The 16584-nt window shown below is 39.3% G+C and overlaps 1 protein-coding gene across 1 annotated transcript in view; it reads left to right on the top strand.

The window, feature by feature from the left end:
* Nucleotides 1–16584, top strand: part of LOC122791483 (protein phosphatase 1 regulatory subunit 12A-like) — a 1771856-nt gene that overhangs the window by 1037443 nt on the left and 717829 nt on the right. The window contains exon 13 of the mRNA XM_044059226.1: nt 2211–2354. Within this exon, the coding sequence (XP_043915161.1) occupies nt 2211–2354 (144 nt within the window). The remainder of the gene's footprint in view (nt 1–2210; nt 2355–16584) is intronic.

The raw sequence follows: 16584 nt of genomic DNA, 5'->3' as shown, positions 1-16584 counted from the left end.
GACACAGAATTTGAAGTCACCAATCAACTTAATGTAGTCTTTGGAGATGAGAGAAACTCCAAGACCATGATTTTTTTTTCTGGGAGTGTGTCAAGTGCTTGGCTTGACCTTTCCAAAGTGTTTGGTGGTTCTGACTCAGTTGTGGAGTTCAGGAGCATCCTTGTGTCTCACATATAAAACAAGTGATGGGAATGTTTGATGTTTACTTTTGGGAATATGTTGACGTATTGTTTCTTTAAAAGGAGTTAAAATGAACTAGATTTGTCAATGTAACTACACACTTTTCAGATGTCTTGCGTATTATAGTGGCTCATTGTTTTTGATTATATTGTTCTTTACTGTGATTTTTTTTTTCTATACTTTCTTCTAATATATTTGTAATTCTTATTTTGCGGGTATAGTTTATCTGTTTTTATTGCAGCAGTTGTATTAAGATGGATTTACTTTTTTCTGAGGAGTTTGTGCATTTATGGATTTAGCGGATTGTGGGAGAGTGAAGCTTCTAAACATAGGTTGCAGGGGGGATAGAGCTTATCCCCTGCTAAAACAGCTTCCTTTATCTCTATTTTCTATTTTATGGCTTTTATAATAACTGTGGTGTCTGTGTTTGTTTATGTTATTTGGCATTAATTCAAACATTTCTTGCAAAATAAGCAAGTGAAGATTGCTCAAGAGATCACTGTCCTTAATGAAAATTGATAGACAAACTGACAAGCAAATAAGAAACATTTGTCTTATGCCTTTTTCCTGCCTGTTTGATCAGCCATTGAACATAACATTTAACGCTCGCCTTTGGTGCTGTAAGATCAGAAGGTTGTGGGTTCTATTCCCACAACTTGGATTACTTTTTCCAGTACTGAAACAATGTAGCATAATGGGGTTACCACACTCCTTTGTGTGCTATACTTTGGATGAGGCATTAAACAAGGTCCCATCTATCTGAATTGGTGGTAGCTCAGGTGGATGGAAAAGATGCCATGGCGCTAATCAAAAAAAAAAAAAAAAGAGTAGAGAAACTTCCTTTGTGTCTTTGCCATATTGGTAGTCTGTATGAATACCACCTTGAATCTCACCAAAAAAGAGAGCAGTGACCTAATAGGACTAACACTGTCAACAAAAAGTAAATAAAAAAATAAATTTAAAAATAAGTCAGAAATGCTATGAGCAGCAGCAAGCTCAAAGATTTTGTATATTTAAAGTTTCAACCAGAGACAGTAGGTAAGGGTAAACTAAAGTTTGTGGTAGTGTCCCAAGTTCACTTTCATAAAATTGATTTATGCCTATTTTAGAAGTTGTCAAGTGTTAACTTGTTTTCAGATTTCTAGCACATGTTTTATATTACAGCACTGTTAAGTAAGAGGGGGTGCCAGGGAGATGTGCAGTACATTTGTGATTGGCACTCTTAAGACGTCATCACAAATGTACAGTATGTGTACAGTAAGGTAGTACCTGAGGACTCCGCTTACTCTACAGCAGTGTTGGGAGTTTGCATATATAAATAGCAGGAATGTGATGGTTGCTGCCTGCTATAAGGGGGAGGGGGTTGATACCTCCTGTTTAAAAAAATAATAAAATAAAAGTGATTTTTGCAAGCTTCATATTTCCATGTATCTGTTTTAACTTGCTGTTTTTGGTTATTTGCACTTTTAAGTATAGTCCATACATGATTAAACGTTCTGTCATGGAGACATGAAAGGGCATATAATATATCATGGATCTAAAGCGTTCTTGTATCAAGGGGGTAATAACTTTTTTTTTTTTTTTTCTGTTAGCAAAATTGGTAGTAGATGCTAGGAGTTGCTTGCCTTTGATGCCCAGTAAGCTTATTTGGTAAAAAAGAATATGTATTTTTTAATTAAAACAGTGGTTAGTTTCAAAGTAGCATTGACTTGGAGAATATAAATTCAGTCAACCCTATGAGTCAGTATTTCTTTTGTGAGGCCACTTGAAAAGGACACGTATTAAAACGCCATTTTTCAACCAGCAACAACTCTTGTTTTAAAAGAAAATGTGTAGTGAATTTGGATCAATAGTGTATTATTCTGTGTGTTACTTTGTCAGGTAGCATAAATGGCTGTTGTGTCCTAAACTAGCATATCTGTTTTTGCCTGTTGTTTGATTTGTGTCTAACCTATGAAGAGAGAGTTTTTTAGATTTGGTACATGATTACACAAGCTTATATTAACTTTTAACTTCTGTGTTTTGTAAAGCGCTTCTTTTGGCCGAAAAGTAGACAGCACTGTTCCTACCTCAGCTGCATCTTCTCTACCTGCACAGAATGTCACCTCCACGGCAGCTAGCCGAGTAAACACAGTGAATGCACCTTCCAGCACTCTAAGCAGCAATATCAGCAGGTAAGAATGCAACTCTAATGGTAAATTACAATTTTACTTGTTTATAACTGCTGTATAGTATAATTTATTTCTCAAAACTGTGAAACTTCTGATTTATTTGTATTACAGTCACATTGTAAAAGATGTAATCACAGTATCAACATAATAAACAATAGTTCTTTATTACCACAGGATAGTTTTTGGATCTCTCCAGCTTGACAGTGGGATGCCCCTGGTGACTCACCTCATTTACTAGGTCTACCCAACCTTGTCTTAGCCTTCCCTGTACGCTTACCTGATCCTTATCTGGGTCCTGTGAGGATATCAAAGACTCTAGAGCAGTATCATTCTGCAGCCAGAGTGTGTTTTTCTTTTATGCCCCAACTTAAACTCCCATTAAACACGCTTAAGCATTCACAGGAGGACGTATGTGGATATGCTCACATATTATCTTTTCTCTGTTGAAACTTCACCAATGTCCCCTACATATTACCCCTTATATTAAGGTACAGCCTAACACCCTCATACTGGGGGACTTCAACTACCCCACCATTGACTGGGAAAACTACTCATGTACTACACATTTGCACAGCATTTTTTGGAATTCATAAATTCCAACACCTTGGATCAACTGATCCCGACCCCCACCAGGGGCAGCAGTATCCTAGACCTGGTCATTACAAACATGGGCGACCAGTGCTCCACACCAGAGGTTAGCCCCTCATTAGTCAGATCTGACCATAAGCTAATCACCCTTGACATCCACATCCCACCCCAACCCCCCTATTAACAAAACCACTGTAAAAAAACGTCTCCAAAGCCAGCTTCATGCTTCTTAAGACAGAAGTGTCTAACTTCACCACACCCATGCAGACAGAAAGTAGTAGTACGACTGCTGAATCCTACATCAGTGTACTGTATGAACATGTACACAGGTGCATGGATTATGCCATCCCAAATGGAACCAAGATGCTGTCCTCCGAAAAGAAGAAGCCAATCTGGTGGTCTCCTGCCATTAACAAACTCTACAACAGAAGGAAGAAACTGTTGCAAAAAAGAGTAAAATCCCAAGATTGGAAAAACTCCCTTGTCAGCCTCAGTAAGAAGCTGAGATCCCTCATAAAATACTCCAAAGCTAGTTACAAGAACAAAATTGCCACAGATTATAAAGATAACCACAAGGCATTCTATAGCTATGTCAAGAATCTCAATGGCAACACTCAGGTCTGCTCAGAGCTGCAACACAGTTGCACTAAACATACAGAGCCAGCTGATATTACCAACATCCTGGCAGATAGGTTCAGTGCAAATTTCACCCCCCTCTCACCCCCGAAAGGGCCCATCTCTATACCGGATGAATGCCAAGTCCCTGTAATCACGGCCACACAGGTGAAAAATGCACTCGCCAAAGCCAAGAATACACCATCCATGGGACCTGACAACATCCCAGGCTGTGTTCTGCATGAACTACAAAATGAACTGGTACCCCACCTAAGTACCATGTTCAGTCACAGCCTCACTACAGGCTTTGTGCCTACTGAATGGCACACAGCTAGTGATCCACTCCACAAGGGACGATCCACCATGGACCCTGGGAACTACCGACCCATCAGTCTGATGAGTCTGATCTGCAATGGAACTTATAAACAAAGACATAGGTAACCTGCAAACTCTGGACCCCAGCCAGTTTGAGTTTGTGAATGGTAGATCATGTCTCCTAAACCTGATTGACTTCTTTGAAGCAGTCACCAAAGCTGTGGAAGAGGGTAAGACAGTTCACACGGCCTACCTAGACCTTGCCAAGGTTTTTGACACCTTCCCCCACTCTGGTATCATTGATAAACTCACGAAACTGGGCATAAACCCCTATGTCACGCAATGGGTAGCCAACTGGCTCACTTTCTGAACCCCCACTGTGAAAGTGGCCAATTCCAAAGCTGTCTCCAGACCAGTCACAAGTGGAGTACCACCGGGTTCAGTCCTGGGTCCCCTCCTGTTCGGCATCTACTTCTCTGAAGTCCAAGCCAATACAGAGGGCTTATGGCTAACAAAGTTTGCAGACAACTGCAAACTGGGAGCCATTATTGAATCCCCTAAGGATGTGGACATTCTACAAAAGGGCCTCACTGAGACAGATGCCTGGTGCCAAAGCCACGGCCTCAAGCTCAAGCGCCAAAAAATGCATAGTAATCCCTTTTGGGAAAAATCCTGTGCCAGTGAACTACCACATAGGCGGTAGTCCACTCAACACCGAAAGTGTAATACGTGACCTAGGGACACAGGTGGACAGTAGTCTCTTCTTTGATAACCACATAGCCACAGTGGTCAGGAAGTCCTTCTATGTGGCACACCTCATCACAAAATGTTTCTCACCCAGAAAAAAAAAGGTCATTGTCCCCCTTTACTCAGCCTTCATTAGACCTATTATAGAGTACAACGCCCTGTTTGGGTTGTACCTCACAAGACATGTGCAACAACTGGAAAGACCTCAGAAATACCTCCCAAAGAGGATCACTCGCCTCAAACAGTTGCCCTATGAAGACCGTATTAAGAAACTACAGCTCTGTTCCGTTGCATATCGCCTTCTCAGAAGCGATCTCTGCCTAACATACAAAGCCATGCCAAACCCAGAGTTGTTGGACATGCAACACTTAGAAAAATCCAAATCTCTTTGGGCCACACACTCCAGGGATCTTAACCTTGTCACCACAATAAACAGAACTTGCTGGAGGGATAGGTTCCTGTCCCAGAGACTTTCCATACTCTGGAACAAGCTGCCCATTCATGTCAAACAGAGCACCTCATTAGCCCTTTTTAAGAAAAATCTGGACAACTGGATGGGAAATAGAAAATTTACCCTGGAGATCACTTCTGTGCCTCTGCTCGACAGGGGCACAGGAAAATAACTTTTTTGAATGGCTGAAGCCAGGGAATCTTTATGGCTAGGCTTATATATAGGCCCTGGGGCTGTTAGCCTAGTACCTACCTTTGAACCCTTAAGGAGGATTCTCCTTCCCTGCATATATATCCTTGACCTCTCAAAGGTTTATCACAAGGTGTTCCAAGGTGCATGCCCTACCCCCAGCATGAACACACCTATTGTTCCTTGCTAGTGCCTCAAACACACAACTTGTTAATTGAAAATGTGTCGCCTGAGCCATAGTCTGGGCTTTATCCCCCATGGCATGGTACTGGCAGTATATGTGAATTCTGACCCGATGGAATGCTTTAGGCTGTTTTTCCAATGTCTGTTTTTACTATTATTGCTATTATTTTTTTATTTTTTTTGTAAGTGTGCTGGTTGTTTTGTTGTGAGGTATTTTTAGACTGTTTGACTTATAGATGACCCCCCTCCCCTCTTCATCCCATTTCTTTCCATTTTGGCACACAGACTGGTGACCTGTTGACCTGTTATTCCCCATTACCATGCCAGAACCTCTGTTTGAATCTTATGTTTCCGGCAGAGTTATTAATTCCTCTAATGGACACAGTAGTTGCATTTATTGCTTAGGTGAGAAACGCGATGCTGTTTAGTCCTGGATTTGTTTGAAGTTCATTCAGGTGATGCACAAGTGACACAGCAAGAAATCTGAGTCATTTTGTGTGAAACAGACCATAAACTCAAGCCAACAGAGTTATCTTGCTGACATTTTGCTGTCAAAGTCAAAACATCCCCTTCTTGAGACCAACCATTTAAAAGACTCAAATCATCAAAAAGTCAGCCCCTACCCCAAAGCCTGTCTTTGCACCAGCTTCTAAGCCTGTGGATGCTCAAACCCAGCATTTCTTCCCCCATCTTGATAGTGCAAGGGAACCTGGAGATAATATCTGTATCCTTTCTAGAATTCTAGCAGAACTTCTGCTCCGACATGGAAGTAAACTTTGCCCTAGGCCTCTCTTCTAATGGATTTTTTATTGTAAAATATAAGCTTTGGCTATTTTGGAGCATAAATATTAAGTGCAGATGACTGGCTTTCTTGTCCTGTCAGCTAAGAGATATCTATAATGCTTATCAGAAAGTCATCTTCTATGGTTATCCCTTCTGCATGCCTCACCTATTCACTTGCCAGGCTGTGGCTCCATAACTGCAGTACTTGTGTGCCTAGGGTGGCACCCATGGTATTGACCTTAGGGCTGGCTTTGCTGTTCCTATGCCATATAGAGTTGATACTGATGCCACCATAAAATCACTGTATGTTGCTGATCTTTCTAGTGCTGTATCCACTGTGAATGAATTACTGTCATGCATGCAAGGTCTGTTCCCAGCATGGGGTTTCCAACTTTCTTAGCATTGATGCTTCATACAACATATTGCACCTATCCTGGCATTGACCATGGCCTACATTAGATATGGAAGAATGGCCTCCATGTCAGTGAGTCATTATGCTTTTCCACAGACTTTTCCAAAGCCAGCATCTATGTAGTTGACATCAGTGTAACTTGTGCAAATACACCCACTGACAGTATGCTCAGAATAACAAATGCCAGTGTTGACACTCTTACAGACCCAGCCAAGAATTACCGTGACCAGTGAGAGCATTCATATATAATAGAATCAGTGCTATTGGCCTCTCCCAAGAATGTGATGTGCCCCTGCCTGCATGGCTACCTGATGAAGCCAAAAAGAAACCTCTCTTCATTACTTTAATCTTTGGAGCTGTCCCAAGAAGACCTCAGAAGGATGCCGAAAAGATAAGGTGCATTGTCTTCCTGATTGAGTCCCCTATAATGGATATGAGTGATTTAGAGGATCATTTTTCCCACTAGCCACCCCTGGATGGCACCAAATTTTGGCATTTTTTTTCACTTCATGCAGGAGAAGGATGGTGGCTTAAGAGCTCCATCCCATCACACCAGAGGGGGTTACAGCCAGGCGGCAGGTACTTCCCTAGCACTCCTGGGTGGTTCCATTTTTAGTGAACATTTTGAAGGATGCCACCTAGTTGGACTGGGACGATCCCATCATGATAGCCCTCTTTTTCAGAAAGTCCGATGGAATATTTTGCTGTAACAGAGATTTTGCAGTCTGGTTGTGGTCCCCAAACCTAGATCCATTTGGGTCTGCAACTTCCCAGATCCCTGCTGTTCACCCATCAGATAAGAAGTCTAGAATAGTGGACAGATTTCAGAAGTGTTTCTTCAAATCCTCAACTCTATTCTTAAAGCTAGTGAAGTATTTAGCCCCATGATTTCCCTTCAGATAAGTAATTCTGGTTGCAGTTTTGCACTTTATAAGTTATTTAAGTGCACTGCTGCTACATTTTTGAATTATTTGTTTTATGTTTGCACTTTATCATTGTAAAATGTGATTGCATTTTGCTGACCTTACTTGTGTTTTTGCTGCACTGTGGTCTTTTTAAATAGTGTTTTCTGATAGCATGGAGCAGTAGAGGGTTGCCTATTCTGTTCTGTTCTGAGCTGGAAATCACAAAGAAACGTTTTGAGTGTGACTTTCTGATTGACTACAGGGTTATTTTATCTATTTAGTCAGATTTATGTGCCTCTATAAAGTCAATGCATAGACGTAGATGATTAGAATTGAAATTTTCCCTATAAAACTACCTCTGACATTACCCCATTACTTAGTTACTCATTGATGAGTACTTCCCCATGAATTTGTAGATCACAAAGTAAAGACTGTAGTCATGGGTATGCACTTTCCTATTATCTCTGCAGCCAGTTTCGTGGATATGGCATCCTGAGGCAGTGTAGCAGTCGTCTCATGTTTACTGACGAACTAATTCTTAAACTGGTACAGTATGTTAGGGATGTATTTGCACAATGTCATTGGAGGTTTGGCTCTCACAAGCACACGTAATACCAATCAGTTTGACAGTAATACACAAAATACTCCCACCATTCACAGTATGGACCAGGCACATCAGCCACATATGGTGAGGCTGTTAAATGTAATCTTCTAAAACCAAAAAGGCTTCCCAGACATTGCACCAGCAGCAAAGATCCTCTGCAACTCTAAAAGCACATTTTCAAAACAACACCCACCACGATATATGCAACCACATCTTATGGCATCTCACCTTCTAAGTTGATAAGGAAAGTCAACACATAAGCCAGTACTGTAGTCACTGGAGCCTCCATTATGAGACACAAAGATGTCAGCAGGCTGAGTCAGGAGAAAGTCATGGCCATTTACCTATCAGAGGCCAGGATCCACCGAATCAAGCATGCACTTAGGTCATTGAACCACTAGTACAAGTATAACTTAATCGTAGTCTGTGTGGGTGTAAATGACCTGAGATGTATCTCACTGGACTATGTTAAGAAAGGCATGATAGAGCTCTTGAGCTGTGACTCCCAGGCCTGGATGAACCTAATTGAGCAGTGTTATATCTTCGCCAAAGATGTTGCCATAATATGAACAGAAGATGATTAACTTTAGCAATTTACTTAGTTTTTGGTGTCACTTGAAGTGGATCAAGTATTTGTCGGCATGGGAGGATATGGTCAACAGACCATGCAGCTTTTCCAGGTGTGGTGTGCACCTGTTTCTTCTAGCATTTCAAATTTTGCCTAAAACATTGTCCTCTCCATAATGCTGTTTTAGGCATTGCCAACCTGACAAACCTTTCAAAGTAATAGTCAACCCAAGAAAAGCTAAGGGTGTTGCTGCTCAATGCCAGTCTAAACAAGAAACTCCACTCTCTTTAAGCTCTGTTCATCCTGGCGAACGTAGATGTTCATGCAATTACCAAAACGTGGTTTAAAGCTGTGTAGAGCACCCCAACAGTGCAGGACTATAATTCCGTCCACACATTTAGCTCCGCTACTGCACAGGAGGGGACCAAAGGTAGATAGAAGTGTCTAACTTCACATCAGAAGAAATGCAACTAGAAGCTAGTCAAGACAGTATGATGTGGTTAAGCTTCTCCATGTCCAAATTACCTTAGGCAAACTGTAGGTCCCTTTCTGTGACCCAGGAAGCCCATAACACATACTTAAAGATGCTTGAAACACTCATCATTCATTACCATATTGATAGGCAGCTTTTAACTACCCACAGTATAAACTGGGAATCATACTCAACCCCGAACATGCAGGCTCAAAGATTCCTAGACTTTGTAAACAAAAACACTGTGGACTAGCTAGTCCATACACCCACTAGGTGTCCTAATATCCTGAATCTGGTACTCACAAGTATGGAAGAACACTGTACCCCCATCCCCCAGTGTAATGTCCTCCCTGGTACGGTTGGACCACAAAACTGTCTCCTTGGAAATAAAAATAAAATTCAGACTCCAGATACTCCTTAAACTTTTAGGAACTATTCTGAGGCAAACTCACTAGTTAATAAGTAACACTCTGCACAATTGGAAGACCCCCCCCCCATACACCTGAGAAAACTGCTGCCTTTGCAGAATTGTTCATGAGAATCTTGTGCAGTCATGTTAATAGCTGCATAGAGACCATTGTACCTTCCAGGAATAAGCACAGAACAAACTCAAAAAACAAGCCATCCTGGTGGAATTCCAGCAACAGTAGAATGTATTGCAAAAGGAAAAAAAAGTCATGACAAAAATTAGGAAGTGCAATGCTCAGCAAGATAAAAATGCATCCATTTAAACAAACAAATCAGAGGGTTAACCAAGTCTTCCAAAGCCAAATTTTGAACACCTTTATTAAATTATGATTGAAGACATAGGCAAACATACATTATTTTTTCCATTTACATATATTATGCATCACATATCTTTTAGCTTACAGTGGATATAAAAAGTTTACACACCCCTGTTAAAATGCCAGGTTTTTGTGATATAAAAAAATGAGACCAGAATAAATCATTTCGAAACTTTTCCCACCTTTAATGTGACCTATAACCTGTACAATTCAATTGAAAAATAAACAAATCTGTTGGGGGGAAAATATAAAAAATAAAAAAACGTGCAATACGCTGGTTGCATAAGTGTGCACACCCTTAAACTAGTACTTTGTTGTGTGTGCACACCCTTAAACTCATACTTTGTTGAAGCACCTTTTGATGTAATTGCAACATTCAGTCGTCTTGAGTACACACCTGCCATCAATTAAAGAGATTCTGATTCAACCCAAATAAATCCACGTGTAACATTTAAAACAACCTCTTGCAAGGTCATGTGCTATTTCATTTCCTATTGCAGGGTACATAGTAAATCCTTCATGAATATCATCATAACTCCGCCCATTGGAACCGTTCACTACACCACATGTGAAGGAAACAATGGATGGATTGGCTCCCACTTGCTTCTGTTGCTCATGCAACGGACTAGATGAGACATTCATATTGGCTGGGATGAATACATAAAAAATAGTGAAAGCTAATAGAATAAAATTAAAGAAAGGCACAAAGACTAGATGTCCGCATACACTTTTGGTGCTGGAAGGTGGCTAAAACAAGTTACAGTTAACATAATGAAAATCGACCACGATGACATCCAGTAACCCAGTGCAGTTTATTATAGTGAATAAAAACTAGAAGGGACAAACTAGGAATAGATAAATGTAGTGAATGGGTTCGTTGAGTAGAATATATATTTATTCCCCAGTGACTTTTATTTAGCTGTTTATCCCGTTTACATGTACCAAACAAGTGTATATGGCATATATGTTTTGATAACTTGATTTTTCTTACACTTGTAGGTACAGATTGCCTGCCAGGTTAAGTGGCTGCTTAAGAGTAGCTTAGTGGATTTGAAGTGTGTGCTTATTGGCATTTTATAGAAGTATATACACATATATATCCTTTATCTGGTGTTTTGTTAATTGTCCAGCTGAATAATGCAGTCTAGTCTACTAGTTGCAAATAAGGCTTACTGCATTTATCATGTTTCCTTAGCTTGTTTCTTGTAATATTAATGGATGTAGCATTAGTTTATGTGCCTTTTATTAACTTGATTTTTTTTTTTTTTTAGTCAGTATGAATGGCATAGCAAGTAGGCACCGAGAGCAATGGAAGGGAGTGGCAGTCAAACTTGCCCATGGCCTCAGTCACCTTTGAAGTAGTGAACGGAACTAATGGGCGCAGTTATGATGAAATCAACCTTTGGGTTTAGGTAATGCTCAGCATAGTAATTGAGCATGGGTTACTGGATGTCATCATGGTTGATTTTCATTATGTTAACTGTAACTTGTTTTAGCCACCTTCCAGCACCAAAAGTGTATGCGGACATCTAGTCTTTGTGCCTTTCTTTAATTTTATTCTGTTAAACTATTTTTTATGTATTCATCCCAGCTAATATGAATGTCTTATCTAGTCCATTGCATGAGCAACAGAAGCAAGTGGGATCCAATCCGTTCATTGTTTCCTTCACATGTGATGTTGTGAATGGTTCCAATGGGCGGGGTTATGATATTCATGAAGGATTTACTATGTACCCTGCGGTAGGGAATGAAATAGCATATGTCCTTGCAAGAGGTTGTTTTAAATGTTGTGTGTGGATTTACTTGTTTTATTGTCTGAAGAAGTTCGGTCAGAGAACTGAATGAAAAGTGTGCATCATAATAAAGCAGCTTAACGGATTCGTTTGTGGTCTTGTTGTGGCATTTTGTACACCTTTTACTTATTTTATAGTAGTTCGTTGCATTTCTTTCTTGTTGTTCAAACCCAAATAAAGTTCAGCTGTCCTAATAGGATTTTCCCTGACATTTATTCAGTTGCCTGCTACGGCAAAAGCAATTGTTTGCAGAGAGCTTACAAAGCATTAAAGGGATCTCATTGTTGAATATCTGTCAGGAGAAGGGTACAAAAAATTTCCACAACATTGGATATACCATGGAACACAGTGAAGACAGTCATCAAAAAGTGGAGAAAGTATGGGACAACAGTGACATTACAAAGAACTGGATGTCCCTCCAAAATTGATGAAAAGACGAGACAAAAACTGGTCAGGGAGGCTGCCAAGAGACCTACAGCAACACTGAAGGAGCGGCAGTAATTTCTGGCAAGTACTGGTTGTGTACTACACGTGACAACAATCTCTTGTATTCTCCATATGTCTAGAATATGGGGTAGTGTTGCAACACGGAAACCTTTTCTTGCACACAGAAACATCAGGCCCGGCTAACATTTGCAAAACAATACATCAAGTCTCCCAAAAGCATGTGGAAAATGTGGTATGGTCTGATGAGACCAAGGTTGAACTTTTTGGCCATGATTCCAAAAGGTATGTTTGGCACAAAAACAACACTTAGCATCACCAAAAGAGCACCATCCCCATGGTGAAGTATGGTACTGGCAGTATCATGCTTTGGGTTGCTTTTCTTCATCTGGAACAGGGGCTTTAGTCAAGGTGGAGGGAATTATGAACAGTTCCAAATACCAGTCACTTTTGGCCCAAAACCTTCAGGTGTCTGCTATTAAGCTGAAGATGTAGAGGAATTTCACCTTTCAAGATGACAATGACCCCAAGCATACATCCAAATCAACAAAAGAATGACTTCACCAGAAGAAAATTAAAGAGCCTAGACCTAAATCCCATAGAAAATCTGTGGGGTGACCTGAAGAGGGCTGTGCACAAGAGATGCCCTTGCAATCTGACAGATTTGGAGTGCTTTTGCAAGAAAGCGTGGGCAAATATTGCCAAGTCAAGATGTGCCATGCTGATAGACTCCTACCCAAGAAGACTGAATGATGTAATTAAATCAAAAGGTGCTTCAACAAAGTATTAGTTTAAGGGTGTGCACACTTATGCAACAAGTGTATTGTATGTTTATTTTTTTATATTTTTCCCCCAACAGATTTGTTTGTTTTTCAATTGAATTGTACAGGTTATAGGTCACATTAAACGTGGGAAAAGTTTTGAAATGATTTATTGTGGTCTCATTTTTTATATCTCAAAAACCTGGCATTTTAACAGGGGTGTGTAAACTTTTCCTATCCACTGTACATAAATTGCCGTCTTACTGCCTTCCCTTAAACCTCACTCCTGCTCCTCCTGAACATTATTCTACATTTATTGTTCCCACAATTTCCATTTATTTCTATGAAATGTGCTCCTTCCATTTTCTAAAGATCCTTTTTCCAGTTATTTTTATCTCTTTCATAATACTCAGTACTTCAAATACAGTCGTATATACAGTCTGATTTTCTAGTAATTTCTTTTTTGGCAGCCAACAGAATTAAGCTTAATAAGACCTTACTATGTATAGGTATTTCAGATCTTGTGTCCCAGCTCAAAATAATCATTTACTTAGCTACAGCCATTTACTTACCCAATATTTATGACAGAGTACTCAGTAGGGAATTTTTTAAATCTGTCAGCTCATTGCGCTTCCAAAACGTATGTTCCCAGTTCACTGACAAGTCTGATGAAGCAGTTCTGTAAACTGTGAAAGCGCTTACTATTAGTGTTTTATATTTTATTTGAGCATTCTGTTATTATATTGCCGTTACCATTTTATGGTTATTAGATTTTTCTGAAGCTGTGCGTGCCTGGATTTTTTTATCTGTGAAGAATTATTTGTGTTTTTCCAGTCATTTTATTCCGTTTTTGAAGTTTTCTTCGCTGCTTTCACTTAAGATTCCCCTATCCCTTTTTCTTTGCCTTTACTCTGATATTAATCCATGGTAGTGAAGGCAGTCTGTAGCCTGCAGTCCAGATGTCTTCTTGGCTTTATCCCACTCTATAACCTTTCCTGCTGTAGTTGTTTGCTTTCGATATCTTGGGTCCTTTGCCATTTTTCTCTTATTATTTTCAGCCCCCTCTTGCTTGTTTTTGTACCCCCTACTTACGGTCATCCCTATAGGCAAAATCTCATTTCTGCATTCTTGTGTTAGCTTAGTTCTTAAAATACTTTTTAGAATATAATTTTCTGCATGGTTGTTATCCTCATTAAGGATCAGCATCCCAAAATCTCACTTTTATTTTGTGAACTTCCTTTGATTCGTTATCATCCCTTTCCATTTTGATTTATAACACTTTGCTTTTATGTACATGAGCCTTAACTGTGTAGCTATAAAATATGCCTTTAAGTCCAGTAATCTTAACCATTTGTTCTTTTAGAATGATCAACTTATCCCACTTAATCCTTGGCCTTTTCCCGTCAAAGATAGAGTCTTTCAAACCTTGGTATGCCTGACCTGTTTATAAAACGAAAGGGACTAAAACATTTTCACTGTTTTTATTTTGCTGTCCATATCAATAAACAAGACTTTCCATTTTCTCATGGAATATGGTATTGTTGAACCAATTTATGTGTGGGTACATAATTTTTGGCTATAGTCTTTGTTTTATCTTCTTTTATTTTATATCCCGAAAAGACTTGAAGCTGCCTCAGAATGTTCCACAACACTGAGATGACTTTTATCATTTGTAAATAAAGCTAACTTTTCATCATTACCGTACCAATTACATCCTTCCATTTCTGAGTCCCCTATTTTCTTTTCCAGTGGCTCTAAATTATAAAACAAATAGAGGAAAGAGGACATTGTTTTCTCATTCCTGTCTTCAGTCACAACTTATCAGAGAGGAAACCTCCCACTTTGTCTTGCCTCTGATCCTTCATATATTCTCCTAATTAACCTTTTTATTGAATCAGGAAATGAAAATGTTTCCATCACCCTACTCATAAAATCCCAGCTTACTTTGAAAGCTTTCTCTGCATCAAGACTCACCAGCAGCAGTATTTTCTTAGATTCTGCTTCCCTCTGGATCATGTCAAATGTTTGCTTCTCCTCCACAAAACCACATTGCTCCACATCTGTCAGTTTTGGCAACACATTTTCCATTATTTTGGCTAATATAGACATAAACACTTTATAGTCATGGTTTAAAATTGAAATAGGTCTATATGATGCTGGATCTGATGCGTCTTGACCATTTTTTTTAGGTAATACAGCAACCACAGCTTTCTTTCAAGATGTTGATGCTTTCCCTCATTTTAAAATACTGTTAAAATCTTTTTAACATGTAGGTAGGAAAGCACTACTATCTCATTTTTACTTCACTACCTTGAATATATTCCTGTTTATGTGAAGTAGTGTTTGGATGTGTGATGAAGCTTTCAATTAAATGCACCCGTTCCTGTGAAATATAATTTTAGTCTAGTCTAGCCCATTTATTGTATTTGGAGAATAATATGTAAATTCTGTCAGAGTTCCTACTACTGAATTCAAGTCTTTCATGCCAAATGTTTTCATAAATCTCTTCAGAAGTCTACCCTCTTATGTTAATGTTTTCTCTTCTAGGTGGTCCTAATACATCCCCGCGGTCACAAATCAAATTCTAGTCCCTACCTGTAAGCAATATTCCCTGTTGAAAGCTGATTATTTCTCCCAAAATTTAATTAAGATCCATAACAGCAGGTTTTTTTCTGGAATATAAACACATACCAACATAATACTCCTCCCTGTATGAATTTACCATCATTATCCTTTTTTTTCCTTCTACTATCACTGTTGGAGCCCCTCTAGCAGTTAGTGTAATTACTCCCCTTTTCTTTTGTCTGTGATATTCTGCTGAATATCAGTTCTGAAATCCTTTATCAAATTCATATGCTCATTTCTTTCCAAGTGTGTCTCCTGCAGCATTGCTATTTGCACTCTGCATTTCTTAATATAATTGAGTACTCTTTCCATTTTGTCTATACCTGTAAGGCTGTTTATGTTCCAGGATTATTTGGATTCTTTAAAACAGCCAGAACACTGGTGAGAATTTCATACTGGAAAGGTCTATCAGCCAAATTTAGCCTTCATCTAACAGTACATGCTGATGGTTCAGGACAAAGGAGGGGATCAGCATCTTCAGTCGTCAATCAGTTAGCCTTGCAGCTTTCCTACCATGCAGTTAGGAGGCACAGTGACAAAATGCATTTATTTTTATGTATGCTATATATGAACACATTTTCTTTACACTCTGGTTCATAGATGGTCTGGTCCTGCTGAACAGTCCGAACGCATAGCCTTGATAAAAAGCTGCTGTTCCCACTTATTATATATATGACAATTTTTTTGAATGTGTATTTCCAACTTTTTTGTTGCATGCACATACTAATGTTTAGCAGGCTGATCTTTTATACAGTTGTTTCTTCTCATCTCCATTTGAACCTTTCTCACATTCTTCAATAGTTTTTGTTTTTAATGACAACCCTCAAACAAAAACTAAATATTTTTTCACAACTTTGCTATCCTGTATTAACTTATAACAAACACAGAAAACTGTGCATCTTCAAAAAATGAAGTTTAACCCTCCAGTTAGGTACAATTGCTCCAAATTGACAGCTGCATCCACAGGCAATTACCTAGGCTAAAATTAAGGTT

Source organism: Protopterus annectens, chromosome 17.part0 (genome assembly GCF_019279795.1).
Source record: "Protopterus annectens isolate FY-2018-M chromosome 17.part0, PAN1.0, whole genome shotgun sequence".
NCBI lineage: Eukaryota > Metazoa > Chordata > Ceratodontiformes > Protopteridae > Protopterus > Protopterus annectens.
Note: the sequence above shows the minus strand (reverse complement) of the source record. Positions and strands in the feature narration are given on the sequence as shown.